At 45.9% G+C, this 15,833-nt stretch overlaps 1 protein-coding gene across 17 annotated transcripts in view; it reads left to right on the top strand.

The window, feature by feature from the left end:
- Positions 1–15,833, top strand: part of DAGLA (diacylglycerol lipase alpha) — a 60,138-nt gene that overhangs the window by 10,832 nt on the left and 33,473 nt on the right. For 10 of the 17 annotated variants that reach the window (XM_085226013.1, XM_085226019.1, XM_085226012.1 and 7 more), the window contains 4 exons: positions 574–829; positions 1,896–1,951; positions 14,209–14,347; positions 14,774–14,985. In XM_085226013.1, coding sequence (XP_085082139.1) covers positions 14,253–14,347; positions 14,774–14,985 — 307 coding nt within the window. In that variant the 5' untranslated portion in view covers positions 574–829; positions 1,896–1,951; positions 14,209–14,252. Of the gene's footprint in view, positions 1–573; positions 830–1,895; positions 1,952–8,019; positions 11,637–13,596; positions 13,694–14,208; positions 14,348–14,773; positions 14,986–15,833 lie in introns of those variants that run through there. The other 7 variants (XM_085226025.1, XM_085226026.1, XM_085226024.1 and 4 more) reach the window with 4 other exon arrangements.

The following is a 15,833-nucleotide window of genomic DNA, read 5'->3' as shown; positions in this document are numbered from 1 at the left end:
ACCAACGGTATTGGAAGGTTTACCCTATAACCTAACACGTCTTAGAAACCAAATCTTCTGCTTCTTTCCTATATGGAAATGCATACACTTCCTATTTTCTTCTGTTTGTTCTCTTCCTGGGTAGTTAGGGGAAAGAATGGGAGTACGAGGGGTGAGGAAGGAGAGGGGAGAAGGCATGTGTAGCTGTCCATGTTGCAAACTGATGTGTGTATGTGGAAATGTGCTGGGGTCATTCTGGTGTCCTTTATATACTTTTTTCCTTCTCCAGATTAACTTCACTCTGGCGGCTGGAGCATCCTTAAAGTTTCAGTGGTGCCAGGAGAGATCATTGAGCTGTCAGTGAATTATTTATGGCATCATTCTACCAGTAGTTTTGTTCGAGAGTGATCATTTTGGCCTACTGGTGTGACTCTCTCAACTGAATGTTTTGAATGTTGTGCATCCTAAGATGTACAAAATAATTGGGTGTTCATATGAATAGTGACGCTAATATGTAGAAATGAGTTGTTAATTCTCTTGCTTCCAACCATAAACTGATCACTAACTGGTTCTGATGATGATTTCCCCATGCAGTGAAGTTACTACAGTATTTTGCACCTCAGTGCTACTGCAAGTTTCAAAGAAAGAAAGGAGTGGAAAACTGAGCTGCCTGATAGCTCCCTGCAGCTAAACAGAGGGAAGAGACTGAAGAGAAGCAAGCATGTTCTCCTAAGGTCACCACAATTTGGCAGTCCGATGCCAGAAGCCCAGGTATTTGACTAGAGGAAGGAACATGAAGAGCTGTGAGAACATACCTGGCATCCAGCTGCAGTTGTCCTGTGATCTGTTGGTGAGTGCTGAGGAGATCCCCTGTTCAGAGTTTGTGATTACAGTCCTATTTTGGGAAAAGAATTGGAGCCATCTGACAAGATGATGATCTTCTGCAGTTGTTGTGATGTCATACACACAGATCTCATTTTGAGTCAAAGCTGTTGTGGTTCGCCGGTGCTGTGGGCTAGGCTTGGTGGTCTCTGAGATCTGTGCAGAGTTTAAATTGAGCAAAATGTTTCTGCAAGAATGCAGACATAACTCCTGTAATTACTGTGCAGAAAGTACAGTACTGGAAATGCTTTCCCACGTTGCCCAGAAAAGAACTTGGCTTGATTGTTTGCCTGCTTTCAGAATTTAAGTGCCAGAAATTGAAGAACGAAGTAACACAGGATTATGTGATGCAGGAGGTTACAGACCTGAGCTAGGCTTTTGCCTGATACTTAGGTGCTTGATTATGCATTAATCACTTGGGTTAACTGCCATATAATACTGTTTTGAGGCCTTTGAGCTCTCATCAAGGATGAGGATCTGAATCGTGCTGTAACTGGAAAAGGTGAACTAAAACTTTTTAAGCTTTGAAAATTCACTTTCAACAAAGGTGAAAGTTGCCAAACTACAGGTCTTGTGTTCATGTTCTATTTTAAGATGATTGCAGCATTCCCACCAAGGCACTTAATTCTGATGCCCAACTGAAAAGCTTGAAATGAGTGAACACTTCATGGTTAATTGTACTGTAGTTAAAGGAGACGGAAAGAAAGTCCACACTTAAATAAATTCTGCAGAAGACATTGCCACAAAGGCACTAAAATTTAATTACAGGGATAATGATATATTGCCTACAGCAGGAGAGGAAAAAGTACTTTCTTGTCTAATGGTCTAAATCTGTTTTTTTCTGTCTTGGCTCAGAGCCAATCACTTGTCCTGGAATATATCTGAATAAACAGCTTTTTTTTCTTCCCCCTTATAATCCTGTTTGGGTTATAAATTGGAGTGTGAAGACTCATTTAGCATTTGGAATTATCATCTGCTAGGCTACAAGAAAGGGTTTTCTTGCAGAAATAATTTGTGAATGCGTCCTTTTTCAGAGAGCTGCTAAAATCATGGCCCTGCCCATTCTGTGGGGATAAACCCTTCTCCTCTGGTAAGTTCTGCAGGAAGATTAGGGATCAATTTCTGTCCTTTATCACTGATAGAGAAGTGAAGTTGCTGCTTTCCTTTGTTTTGCTAAAACTGCTGATTTACTGATGTTTTGAGGATGACCTTGCTGATTTCCTTCAGGGAAGATGACATTTTCCTCGTTGAATTGTGACCTGGACTCCAGTGACAGCTTTAGGATGAGCACATTATTGGAAAAGAACAATACAACAGAGCCAACTGTGGCCTTGGGAGGTGTCTTTTCAGTAGGCTGTGTAGTTGCGTGCCAGGCAAGCTGTGCAGCTGAGCTGTGTAGTCTGACATATCTCTTCGTATTATTTGCTCACAGATAAGGTGGCCAATCTCGTTCCTTTCTCTTTTGGAGTTCACTGCCTCAGTCTGATGACATTTAGATGAAGCTTGTAACTAAATTCTATCTGCTTCTCTCTGGCAGGGAGAAGATAACCTAGCTTCTGTCCCAGTCCCTCTTTTGTGATCTCTGATCCCTTTCATTTTATTTCCATGCTTCTCTATATTTTAGTAACCTTGCTTTTGATTTATGTTCTGACGAGTGTCCTGCTGCTTTTATGTACCTCCCACAGTAGTCCTAAGTCTGCACCACCAGGGTTGGTGCACTCCCATGCTTCCTGTGCTGTATTAGCATGGGGAAGAATTATTTCTGATTTCCTTTTGTACATACAGCTTGTTGTTAGCCACAGTTGTAGTCCTTGTTGAGCGGTTCATGTCTGTACAACTGCTTGAAGCCAAAGAATGTTCTGTCAGAGAATTCCTGCTGTAGCTCCCCTCTCCTCCAGTCCTCAAATGAAATAGCTCATGGCATGATGTTCTTCCAGGTGCAAGGAGAGTCAATTGGGAAGTGCTCTGACAGTGGATTTATGCAAGAGCTGCATGAAGTAGAACAGAGAGGTGCAGATGGGTGATATGTGAAGGAGACAGGCATCTGAAAAACATGGGAGCACTAATTTGGCACATTCTGAGCAAATATGAGATACCCTCCCTGAAGACAAGACTATGTGGCTGTGCTGCCTGCAGCACTGAGCTGTCAGGTTTGGGGAGCAGAGGACGAGATGGTAGTGAGCTGTTCCAAATCCAGGGTCTGTAGTGATAAATTAATTGTCAAATGAACCAGTCACGTTCTACTATTCCCAAATTGTTTGGCTCTTTCCTTTGGATTAGAAATATCAGTATATATAGGCTAGAATGACCTTACCACTTTTTGTTTGTTTGTTTGTAACCTGCAGATAAGAAGGGACGGAAGAAGTCTACATAAGCTCTGTGGCAACAGGAACCAAGAATCACAGAATGGTTGGGTTGGAAGGGGCCTTAAAACCCATCCTGCCATAGCCCCTGCTGTGGGCTAGTTGTCCCATGCTGCCCAGGGCCCCATCCAGCCTGGCCTTGGGCATCTCTGGGAATGGAGCACCCACAGCTTCTACAGTTGGTCTTCTGGGCTGCAGATGGGCACTGCTGGCTCACATCCACTGTTCTGTCCACTAGGACCCCCATGTCCTTCTCTGCAGGGCTGCTCTCACGTTCTTCTCCCAGTCTGCACACACATCTGGGATTGCCTCAACCCAAATGCAGCATTTTGCACTTGGCCTTGTTGAACCTTGTTAAATTCCCATGGGCCCATATGGAACTGAGTTATCTCATTAAATAGCAGGAATGATTTCTTTGCTTCTCCTCTGACTGTCACTGGGAAGGGGGTACTCATGAGGCCAGAGTGTCTGCACTGTGGAGCTGCCAGAAGGGCCCAGTCACCAGGGCTGGGCTTTAGGAGCAGATCTGTTGGAGACTCTATCTGAAGAGAAAAGGGCTTTTAGCTCTGGGTTATGGAAAGTACTTATAAAGATATGTACATGCATCTGTTAAATGTGACTTGGTTATGACTTAAATGTAATGCAAGATCAGAGAAACCTGGGCTTGATTCGCCCTTGCTTACATAAGCAAAATGGAAATAGACTTATTGCCTTCTCACACACATCCAAAGCTGAGATTCAAGAGGAGTTAAGCTACTTGAGCACGGCAGAATTCCATGCCAGCTTTGTTCTGTCTTCCTGTGTCACTGGGGCAACACTGGGAAGCCAAGTTTTTAAGACAAAAAGGAAGCTGTCGATCTGCTTGGGCACAGAGGTGTGGGACTCACACTGTCATTGCTTTCTCCTGCCTCTTGCATGCATGTGACTTTGACATCTTTATCTGCATTACCAGCTGGAGGAAGTGGCAGGAGAGAAACTGCCTTGCTTTCATTTCCCCTGAGCCTGAAAGTGGGGCATCACTTCCTAAACCAGAAGAGGGCTGGAGCTGTGTCCAGTGAGCTGTGCAGCACTCCACAGTGATTTCCTTCAGGTTCCTGATGGACAAAGCCCTGGGGCTAGAGAACAGCTGTAAGCAGCTGGAAGGAGGAGCCCTGTTGGGGTACTCCAGGGCATGTTAGCAACAAAAACATGGAGAAAGAGATGGAGAGCTGCAAAGCAGTGCAATTAAGGGAAACCACAGTAAATGTGGAGTCTGAAAAAGGAAAAGGAGTAAGAGAATGACAGCATAATGGGGGAGTGGGTTGCCAGAAGAGAGAAATGCATAAAATCTGCAAGCAAGAGAGGCTTTCAGCAGGCAGTGTGGATATGTATTGAACAGGTCAGCTGCTGCCTCTGGAGCTGGGGGCCAACCTGTGGGGTCTGTGAGGTGCTGGGAGCTGGGATCCTGCATGCTGAGCCCTGCAGGGCATTATTTATAGCAGCAGGAAAAGTTTGCTCAAGCTGTCATTTGTGTGAGCTGCAGTCTAGCTCTCTCTCCCTCCTGCTCTTGCTTTCTTCAGATTTTCACTGTAATTAGCACGCCTTACATGAGCCAGGTCAGGGCTGGCAGCTTTCTTTAGAAGCCTGTGTTCTCCAAGCAGAAATAAGGAAATATTTTTTTCTTCTGGGAATACTTAACCCGATCCTTTGTTTTATTTCAAGATTGTTCTCATGCACTGAGATGGTGGCCATGTGGAGGGAGAAGCACGGATCCCCTCTGAAGTTGCAGCGACAGAAGCCTGTGTCTGAAAATGCAGTCAGGCTTTCAAGGTTCCCTTTGAGCTTTTATGCAATAGAAAAATCTTCTAGGGATTCTCATCCATACTGATAGGGGCTGGTTGGGGATGAGAACAGCCTGTTAGTCAGTGTAAAGCTGTTCTGCTGTCACTTACCTCAAAAGCCTCTTTCCTTTAGCATCTGAAAAGCTTCCTTTTGAGCACACCCAGCAATGGACTGAGAAGAGCAGAGGGTCAGTATTTGAACATGGACAGTCAGTTGCTGTGTTTCAGCATATCTATGATGTGATATGGCTGCCATAATTCAAGGGAAGGAGATTTACAAGCTGAAATTCACAATTCTGGTATGGGATTTTAGGAAATATGATGCATTTCTGCTTTGCAGGATGTACATTAAAGGTAGTCAGTGCTGTGCTGGCCCTTATGTTGGTAACAATGCTCAGCAGCACAGATGAAGTCTTGCCAGAGAGAGCTCGTTTATTTGGTGTCTGATCATTAGTTTGTTAAAGTTCCAGTGTGAGCATTCAAAGGAAATTGAATCTGTTTGTGATATGAGCACATGGCCTGGCTTGGCACCAAGGGGAGCCTGCCTCTGGTCCTCTGGGTGTTAGGAATGGATTACATTTCACGAGATCCTGTTGGAAAAAAATGGACTCACCGTTTTGGTAGCTTTTGATATTATTTGTGTGAAGCCGGAGTAATATTGAGGTGGGGGAATGATAGCAATAGAGAGCTAGCTTTCTATGCAAGACTTTTATTGAATGTGCTTGCAAGAATAACTGATGTTTCTGCTCACAACATATCCCAAGTGTAGATTAATGCTCAGTGAAGGCTCTGAGAAATCCAGAATTGTGGGCAAGAAAGAGAAGAGATCAAATTGATAAGGGTACAAGACACGCTCTGTGTAGGAACAAGCTATTAGAAGGTGGGAACCTGGGAAGGATGAATCCTGGGACAGTTTGGGGCAGAACAGGAGCAGTCAGACATGCATTTGCAATGAAATACAGAGGGTGTTTTTCAAAGAACTTGTCATAGCACATGAGATTTCTCCCTTTTTAAAACACTACGGAATAATGGCTCCCTTGAATAGCGTGTTGGGGTCTATTTCCTGGGAATTTTATCCAAGCTCTGGGATAAAAAGGATTGGGTACCTTGAGAGACTGGTGGAAGGGATAGCATGGTTTTGGAGTCATTTGTGAAAGCACAGTGAGATAGGCTAACAGCTTTCCTGGGGCCATTAATGAGAGTAGAGGAAAAAGCCTGCGGAAGGGCAATGTGCTGAGAGTTGTAAGAAGCAAACCTTAGTGATGAATGACAGGGAGGAGCAGTGAGAGCTTAATTGTTTGAGTCAGTTCCAACAATCAAAGGAGAACTCCTAAGTTCAGATCTCACCCTGGGTGACTTAAGGACTGGATGGAACACTCACACCTTTAGGATGCTTAGCAGTCAGTCCTTTGCTCAGGGGCCTGGTGCTGCCCTGCTGCTTCTGGGGAGGGGAGCAGGAGGTGGTGCTCACCACGCTGTTTTTGAGTTTGGCACTGGTCTTCCTTTCTCCCACTTCTTTCACTTTTCTCTTATTTTGGCAGTGGTGGTCCATTCAGCTCCTGTAGAATGACTGGTGTCTTTCCCTGGAATGTGAGTCATCCTCTAGGGAATTCCTGAAGCAGTGAGTCAAGTTATTGGGAAAACTTTGCCCACTAGCGTGAAATAGGAATCCAGAGAGCCTGTGGTATGGTAGAAAGGCAATCCTTTTCAGTGTGGCTGGAGTTGTCCTTCCTTCCCAAAGACAGTCACTTCAAGATGAGCTGCAGCAGGGAAACATCACTGAATTTATTTATTTTCACCTTGAAACATGCTGCTCCTGATTTTTCCTCCTATTTTTGAAGGTGGCTGATCTGATAATCATTCTAGATGAATGGAGGAAAGCTGACAGATATTTGTCAGGATTTTAGTGAAAAACAGGTTGCTTAAAGAAACAAGGCTGGCAGATAGACATCACTCAATTGCACCTGATATATTCCTTCACCATTCACCACTTCACCTCACCCTGGCTGAATTAACCCAGCTCTGGTTGTTTTTCCAATGTGCAAATTAATAGTTGTGTCCTTTGCAGCCATGAATTAATTCTGAATACAGCAATGGCAACAGAATCCAAAGAACTTAAATCCCCAATGTTGGTTGGCTCTAGGAAAAATTAACTATTGTAACTTATATGCAAGCATGGTTTGGCCATAGTTGTGCTTGCTTTGCCTGCAGATGCCAGATTGGGATGCCTGGCTGTTCAGCAGACCTGTGTTGGCTCTTCCTAGCAATAACTTCCAGCATCCTTTTCTTCCCCATTGAAGCCAAGCTTTTCTCATCACTGGTTGCTTGCTATTAAACATTAGTAGGCTTTATTACTCTGTAGAACAGTGAGTTCTATTTGAAATACAAAATTAGTTTCACTTTTCAATACTTTTTTTTTTTCCCCCTAGCAACTTGGTCATTATTTTTGCTCAAGCTTGAAATTGCAGAAAGCTCAGATTGTGGGCTTTGCTAGCACAGAATGTAGGTGGTTGCAGATATGTCGCCATTGATACACCAATTGGGTGTTGTTTTTAACTAAATTAATGTCAGCAGTCTCAGATTGTGCTCTTTCTCCACTCCTAGGCTTTCAGTAGAGTGGCTCATTTTTAGGTAAGGCTATCTGTTGACTTATGCCGTTTCTTGACCTGTTATGAAGACTTAATTTTCTGACAGGTCTGAAGTTTGGAGATAAACTTTGTTCCTACTGATGTGAAGAGGAAGAACCCTGATGATACTGGGGCCATATGGTGAGGTTGTTTTCGCCTTGTCCTCCCTTAGGGGAGCCAGGGAGCTATGGTCCCAGGAACGGACTCTGAATCAGAAGACTGGAGGGTGTGTCTTCACAAGTAGAGGCTTTCTTTGCTTTATCTTGAATTTGAGGATTTCTCATCCTGCTTTTAACTGCTGGTTGTAAAGCTTTGAACACTACTGTGAAAAGTAGTGTTTTGTTGGCTTTTAAACTGAAAATGGTGAGAGTTGAGAAAATTCTTTGTTTCTATAGAAAAGCATCCACACAGTGGGCAAGAAAACACTGAGTACTTGTTCCATTGTCTCTATATCTGTTTCTCAGTAAAAAAAAAATCATTAGGAATATGTGTTCAGGTTGGCCAAGGGTAGCTTTGTTCCTCAAGACAGGCTGGTGGGGCACTGCCACAGGCTAATGGGGAGAGTTCTACCTGGTTTTACCCTTGCATTACTCCATGGTTGTGTGTGGCTCCATGGAAAGGAGGTGGATGGGTGCTGCCATTTTTCAGTAGTTATTGTTTTTCTTAAATGTTTCTCTCTTGTGTTGGGGGGGAAAAAAAGAGCCTTGTAGTTCATAGGATCATAGAATCATTAAGGTTAGAGAAGATATCTGTAAGATCATCAAGTCCCCACCGTGCCCACTGACCACGTTTCTAAGTGTCACATCTCCACATTCCTTGAACACTTCCAGGGATGGTGATTCCAGCACCTGCCTGGGCAGCCTGTGCCAATGCAGTACCACTTTTTCTGAGAAGAATTTTTTCCTCATACCCAGCCTGAATCTCTGTGGCCCAGTTTGAGGCCATCCTATTCACATGCTTGAAAACTTGAACCCTTTATGTGCTGAGCCCTAAAATATAACCGAGATATGTTAAAAGTAGCATCCCTTTTGAAAATACACGTATGTTTTTAGATCTCAGTCAATGGCTCTTAGTGCCTTGGATTATCAGTTGGTGGTATTTCAGAATTGTGGACCATACACCCTTCGTGGTGTGCTGTGTGTGAAATCACCCTACAGGAAAATGACCGTTCTGAAGCAAACCACAAATAAGATAACAAATCCTCTGCTCTAGTAGGAAGATTGGTCTCCTCATGAGAAAAGAGGGACTGTTTCTTAAATGAAACAGAACAACCCTCTGATACGAAGCTTTTGAAATTCCAAGGTGTAAATTGCCAGGCTGTGAGGTAGAAGATGGTGCAGGACTGCTGAGAGCAGTTTCTACCTGAGCGAGATGTGTATGGAGTAAGAGGCTAAAAGGAATGATGTAAGCAAGGAACATGTGCAGCTGGGAAACATCTTGATGCTTTTCCTGCCTGAGGAAAGGGGCTCTGAAGAAACATTAGGGAGGAAAAAGCCACTGTGTTGGGCCAGATGGCTGCTCTGTTCTTTTTCTCAAAATGCTGTGACCAACACCGCTGCATTTCCAAGGATGCAGTCATGGCAGCATTTATGATGTAAACTGGTGGGCTGTGCAGGTAGGTGCTTGTCCTGTGGATGGATCTGAGAGATCATCTTACACATTTTGAGTGTTTGTGTCCTGATCTAACCTAATCATGTCAGTTCTGTACCAGTGTCATTGTAGTGTAGTGGCCCGGTGGTGAGGGAGCTGTGTCTGAAGTGTGCCAAGCCCCAGGAGGATCTCCGAACCTTTCCTTTCTCTGACCTTGTGGCTTGGTCTCCTGGCTCTAGCACTACTTCTCACTTTATTTCCTTCTCCTTGGAAAATAGAGCACAAAGGAAAATTGAAATCTGCTGCTGCTTGATAGTGCTCATTCTCCTTTGATGCACCGTGTAGTTTGTCTTCCTGTTCCAACAGGAACTACCTCTTCTGTGCCTTGTTGTGAGATGCTCTGAGATCTTCCCATCCAGGGAAGATGTTGAAGGTGCAGATGTTTTTCTTCCAATTGTCCATGGCTTATTCCTGCTGTTCTTTGCTAATGGTTGTTAGGGGTAAGTTGCGCTGGGGAGTTGTATGGCAACAGATCTTATTCATGCTGGATCCTTCAGGAGGTACTGAAGAAGAGATATGCTCCCATGTGTGCAGACAGCCAACACCTTCTGGCCAATTTTGAAACACTTTGCAAGGATGAAACACTGTCCACTTCAACCAGCAAGCAAAGAACAATTCCCAGATTGCGAGTATCCAAGCTCAGGAACTGGAAGAGCTCCCTTGAGGCCTTTGAAAAGGGCTGGCCAAGGACCAGTAAAATTTGTTCCAAGTTCTGATTGATGATTTCCGTCAAGTACAGTAAGTGCTTATGGAAAGGCATGCTCAGTGGGAACAAGAGGTTTCTGCAAGCTGCAGAGGTGATGACACAAGCCTGTGTTGCTTATGGGGTGTGCTTGTTTGAGCTTCAGGTTGGGGTGAGCTGCTGGTGCTGGAGGTGCTGCATTTCAAGGGGAATGGTTTGCATTTTATGAAACAGCACTCATTAAAGGATCAGGAGCTGTGTGGTTCATCATGCTGAATGTCACTTTTGGTCACCTGAACTTGACAGAAATTGCTACTGTACAATAAAAAGTATGATTTGGCATCTGCAAGAAATACAGAGAGCTTCAAGAGCTCTAATAAACAACTGGAGAAGGTGAAGAAGTGCTGGCATGGTTACAAGGGACAGTATGCGGTTCTGCTGATGTGAGGAGACATGGAAAGTTGTATGGCAGTGTGGGAAGCACTCACAACTTCAATCCTAAATGGTGGCATTCCAGGTAATGTGCCCAGAGGCATCACATCCTCTGCTCTGCAGGACTAGCAAGTGACCCATGGGAGGCTGAGCAGCACCAGGAGGACAGTGTGGGATGGTGGAGGAGGGGATGCAACACTGTGCATCCAGAGGGCTCACAGAAAACCCATGTGGGCATGGCTGTGTCTTGGGTGGCTGTGTGAGCCTGGAGCCAACCCTGCTGCTGGGGGTCAGTGTGGGTGGGCTCTTGTGGTACAAGATGTGCACATAGCCCTTTTCCTTTGGCTGCATTCAGCTTGTTCTTATGTACCTTCATCTAAGGCGAATGTCAGATGTGATGGGATCTTGGATTAGGCTAAATCTCTGAGGTTTAGCTGGAACGTTATCTCGCTGTAGCATTTTTCTCCCTTGCTCTTTTCTCCAAGGCTTCCCCTACAGACAGCTACTTCTCCCCTTCCCCCACATCCTGTCGGACCCCAGAGCATGTCACAAGGAATTAGCGGCTGAAAAGGCCAGCAGAGGCTGCTTCTCTGGAACAGGCTCTCCTTTCTGAGCCCGGGCTGGCCCCTCTGTGTGCCTGCTTTGTGTCCGGGCCAGCTCCCCTCCCCCTGGCCATTCAATGCATGCCAGAGCTGAGGCTGGGCCCGGCACCTTCCCAGCACTGCTGTCCTGTGCCATCTTTCGGAGCCCAAGGGCTTCCTGCAGAGTCAGAGATGTGCCACGGGAGGAGATGAACCTTCCCTCCCATCTCCGTGCCACTGGCGGTGTCTCCCGCTTTCACTTCAGCTCCTTCCCACAATTCACATACAATTTCCTTAGAATAGAGATGATGTCACTTCCTTCCAGAGGGTGCCGGGGTGTGGAATGGGGAGTCACGACCCCCCTGGGCTTGGTGGCTCTGGCAAGATAAATGAGATGGCTTCCCAAGAGGGAGGGAGGACTTGCTCTGAGGACGGTGCCCAGCACTGTGTGCAGGCAGGCACTGTGCTGTGCTCCCCTTTGCTGGCTGGGATTTTCAGTGACTGCAAGAAGAATTTGCTGTTCCCTCCTTCATTCATGATGCCTGTCTCTGTGGATCTGCACTTTTCCTGCAACATCCTTACGGGAGAGAAGAATACCAAACGGCTAGACTGCAGGCCATGTAAGATTTCTGCTTCCGCCCATCTCCCTCTGAGCTGAGAGCCGAGGCTCTGGGCTCTTTGCGTGCAGGGCTTGTGCCTGCATGCATTTCCCTCCTACTTTCAGCATTGGGGCTCCTCACAGCAGGGTGTAGATTTCAAGGTCTGGGGAATTTTTCACCCTTCGGAGCAATTTTGGGAGCACCACAAGGGATTCTTGGTATTACAAAAGTAGGATCATTGTTCTCAGGGCTGGCTGCACTCTAGCCTTGCACTTTTCTTCCCCCCTCCCTGCTAGAGTCTGATCTTCATCTTCTGGAAATGTAACTCTTGAGTTTATGTGCAGGAAGGAGGGTGACTTTTTACGTGGGCATGTAGTGATGTAGGGATGTAGATAGGAAAAGGATAAATGTTTTTTAGTTAAAAGAAGGGAGATTTAGGTTGGGTTTGAGGAGGAAATTCTTTACCCAGACAATGTTGAGGCCCTAACATAGGATGCCTGAAGAAGTTGAGTGTGTCCTGTCTCTGCAGGTACTCAAGGCCAGGCTGAATGGTGCCCTGGGCAGCCTGATCTGGTGGGGGCAACCAGCCCAGAGCAGAGGTTGGGGATGGGTGGACTTTGAGGTCTCTTCCAGCCCTATCATTCTGTGGTTCTATGATCTTTAAGGTCCCTTCCAGCCCAACCCATTCTATGGTTCCTTGATCTTTAAGGTCCTTTCCAACCCAACCATTCCATGGTTCTGTGATCTTGAAGGTTCTTTCCAACCCAACTATTGTATGGTTCTGTGACTCTGTGATCTGTTTCCCTAGAATGAAGCCAGAATTCTTACAGTGACATCATTGTAGTTTTTTAGTTGTTTAATTTTGTAGGCTTTACAATCTGAGGCCTTCTGTCATCTCCTTTCTGTTCAAATGGGTGACAAGACTTCAGACCTCAGTGTTTAGTTTTTGCATAGGAAGTCTTTGGAAGTGAATCATGACTCTTTTTGCAGTGCATGGGTTGCCCAGTTAGCACACAGTGATGAGTGGCAGCCCTGTGCCCGTTGGTGTGGCAGGGTTGTTGGTGGCGAGACTGGGAATCACCAGATGGCCAGAAGAGCGAGGAGTTTGAAAACAAAGCTGTAGTGTACCAAGTGCTTTGATTATTTTGTGCTAAGGAAATGCTAATCCAAATAATGTTGTAATTTCACATGTGCTGTGTGTGGAATGGAGTGTTTCCTTCACCCAAGTGAAGTACATGCTGAAGTGTCAGCCTGTTTGCTGTGCAAAGGACTGCTGTTTGCAGGACTCATGCAGGTTTTCAGTGCTTGGTATAGGAACAGATATGTAGCACAGCAGGTTTTAGGGTAGCCAGCACAGCAGATAAGGGGAGGGTTACTGCATGTGACTGGTGAATGATTTGGTAGGATGGGGAAGCTTCAGAACTGCAGCACTTGGTGCTGTGACAGACTGGGCTCCATCACAAACCCAGCACCTGTGTTACTTTGACGGTTCGAATGACCTAAGTGTGATCTTGTGATTCATCCTGGTTTTTACACCTAGAGACGTGTGCAAGTTGAGTTTTTGGTGTGGTTTGTGAGGCATGGCAGATGATCAGTGGTGGCTGTGGGCAAACAGGCTGTAGATAAGATAAAGGAAATCAGAGATTGATAAAACCTCACAGACTGCAGGTGAGGGTTGAAGTACGTTGTGCCAGAAATGCAGAAGGGAGATAAGGTGCACTGCAGGGATGCACAGAGCTGGTCTGACCCAGGGACTTGGACTGGAGCAGATTGGAGCATGCACAGCAGCTCTGAAACAGTGTGGAAAAGCTGTGCTGGAGGAGGTAGCTGGGTAGCCCTACAGAGTCTTGAGACTTCTATAACTGCTAAAACCCTTTAAAAAGGGTTTGTGTAGCTTTAGAAACAGGAGTACAAACAAAACGTGGGGAAGAATAGCCAGCCCCTCAATCTTCAACCTTTTTTAATTGTTATTGCCTGTCAGGGCCAGTGTGAGCGCAAAGGAGATGTGGAGCTGGCAGGATTCTTCTGTGCAACTTGTGGCTGAGTGAGAGATCACCTAAGGGTTTGCTCCCTCGGCTGTAAGTATTTTCTGCTGGGAGCTAGTCAGTAGCTTCCCCAGATGATGCTGCTAACTGCTAATGGGAATTTGGCTTGCTGAGCCTCGTGAGGACTGTCAGTTCTGGACAAGGGAAGGGGATGGCAGCAGGCAAGCCTTTGGAAGGATGTGGTAATAGGACTTTTTTGGGGACTGAGACTGGTGTAAGCTGTCCAAAGCAGCTGACCTGTTACTGACACGTGGCCCTAACAGGATTCCTGTTAAACACGAGAAGTGGAGCTGAGTGAGTGGCAGTTGTGTGCGGTGAGTTACGTACTTGCTTCATCCAACACTTGTCACTCTTCAGACAGCACCTTCCTCTTCTGCACTCTCCTTTTTGAGCGTGCCATGCCTCCTAGTGCTGGGAGGAGGAAGCTCTGCCATCTTGGGTGTCAAGTAGGTTAGCTCAGATGTAGACCTTCTGCTGGCCTGTGGCTGTGGGGCTCTGTTGCAGGGGTGAGGAAGGTCAACAGTGTCTTCGCTTCTTTTTTGTTCTAGGAGGTGAGCATCGTGCCTGCTGACCTTTCTTAGACCCACTAGCCATGCCAGGGATTGTTGTGTTCCGCCGTCGCTGGTCTGTGGGCAGCGATGACCTCGTTTTGCCAGCAGTCTTCCTCTTCCTCCTGCATACCACCTGGTAAGTGAGAAAGGCAGGGTGATGGTTTGAATTCCTCCATGATTCTGCTCCTTGCAGCTGTAATTCTTGTGCTTACATATGCAGCTAAAAGGCTTGTATGGGCATTTTTGACAGCCACTAGCATATTTCCAGCTTCTGGTTGTTTGCATAAGTGCTATTCTAAGCTCAGTTTCCAAAGAGTAAGCCCAGCCCAATCTCGTTATATCCTTCTGTGCTACCCAGGGCTGGAATTTGGGCTGTGTTACTGTACAGGGCTCAGGAAAAAGCAGTTGAAGTAAAAGATTCTGGGCATCCAGAATGTGGGTGGCAATCAGCCCATGGCAGGGGGTTGAGACTGGATGGGCTATGAGATCCCTTCTAACCCAAACCATTCTATGAGTGTATGATCCCATGGGATATGTGACTTGGCATCTCTGTGCATGTCAGGTTTGTGATTCTCTCCGTGGTGCTCTTTGGGCTGGTGTACAACCCCAATGAAACCTGCTCGCTGAACCTGGTGGACCATGGCAGAGGCTACCTAGGCATCCTGCTCAGCTGTATGATCGCAGAGATGGCAATCATCTGGCTCAGCATGCGAGGCAGCATCCTGTACACTGAGCCCCGAGACTCCATGCAGTATGTGCTCTATGTCAGACTGGGTAAGATGCAGTGGCCTGAGGCCTCCTAATGACTCAGCCTCCACACTGCCATCTGCTAGCGCAGAAGACTTCTCTCCCCACACCCTGACAAACACAGATTCTCAAAGACATCCAGATGGCCACTTGTATGTGATATGCATCTGAATACATCACATATACTGCACCCTGCCATTGCTGTAAGACTCTCATGCAGCGCCCCAAATATCTTTCTAGCAAACTTTTAACTTGTCATTCTCGTTGTGATGCAGGTACATCCTTTTCATGTAACAAAATATGCTCTCCTTCTGTCTTGCAGCTCAGATTTGCCACAGTGAGATGCATCTACACCTCTCTCCCACTCTTTTTTTTCAACAAGTTTTCCTAAGATACAGACATATGCCTTTGTAAATCATGGCTGTTCTCACCCTGAGGCCATGTGCATGTCCTTTTCCTGACATATATATATTTAAATCTGCATCCACTTACCTTGAAGTGTACTTGACCTTTTGACTCACACATAATGCATCTCTCCATCCTGCAATGCGCATTCTGATACTCTGCCTCCAGGAGTTGGGAGGTAAATAGATTTGCCACCTGCTCGCTGGTTGCATTTTCTCTCTGAAAGTGCCTATGTCTTTTCTTGCTAAAAACATTTCCTGTTTTTCTCATCCACCCAAAAACTAGGTGGAAAAAGAGACTGTTTCTCAGTCCATCAACCAGGGATTCCATTTTACGTTCTCATCCCTCCCCTGGTCCGTTCTCTTCCAGATACAGAAACTTGATCAGATTTTTCTATGCTGGGTGAAGACTTTAAGAGAATCTTTTGGAGATACAGAGTCAACAATTCCATTCCAACAAAGCATATTATG

Source organism: Meleagris gallopavo, chromosome 5, assembly GCF_905368555.1.
Source record: "Meleagris gallopavo chromosome 5, MGAL_WU_HG_1.1, whole genome shotgun sequence".
In the NCBI taxonomy this organism is placed as follows: Eukaryota; Metazoa; Chordata; class Aves; order Galliformes; family Phasianidae; genus Meleagris; species Meleagris gallopavo.
Note: the sequence above shows the minus strand (reverse complement) of the source record. Positions and strands in the feature narration are given on the sequence as shown.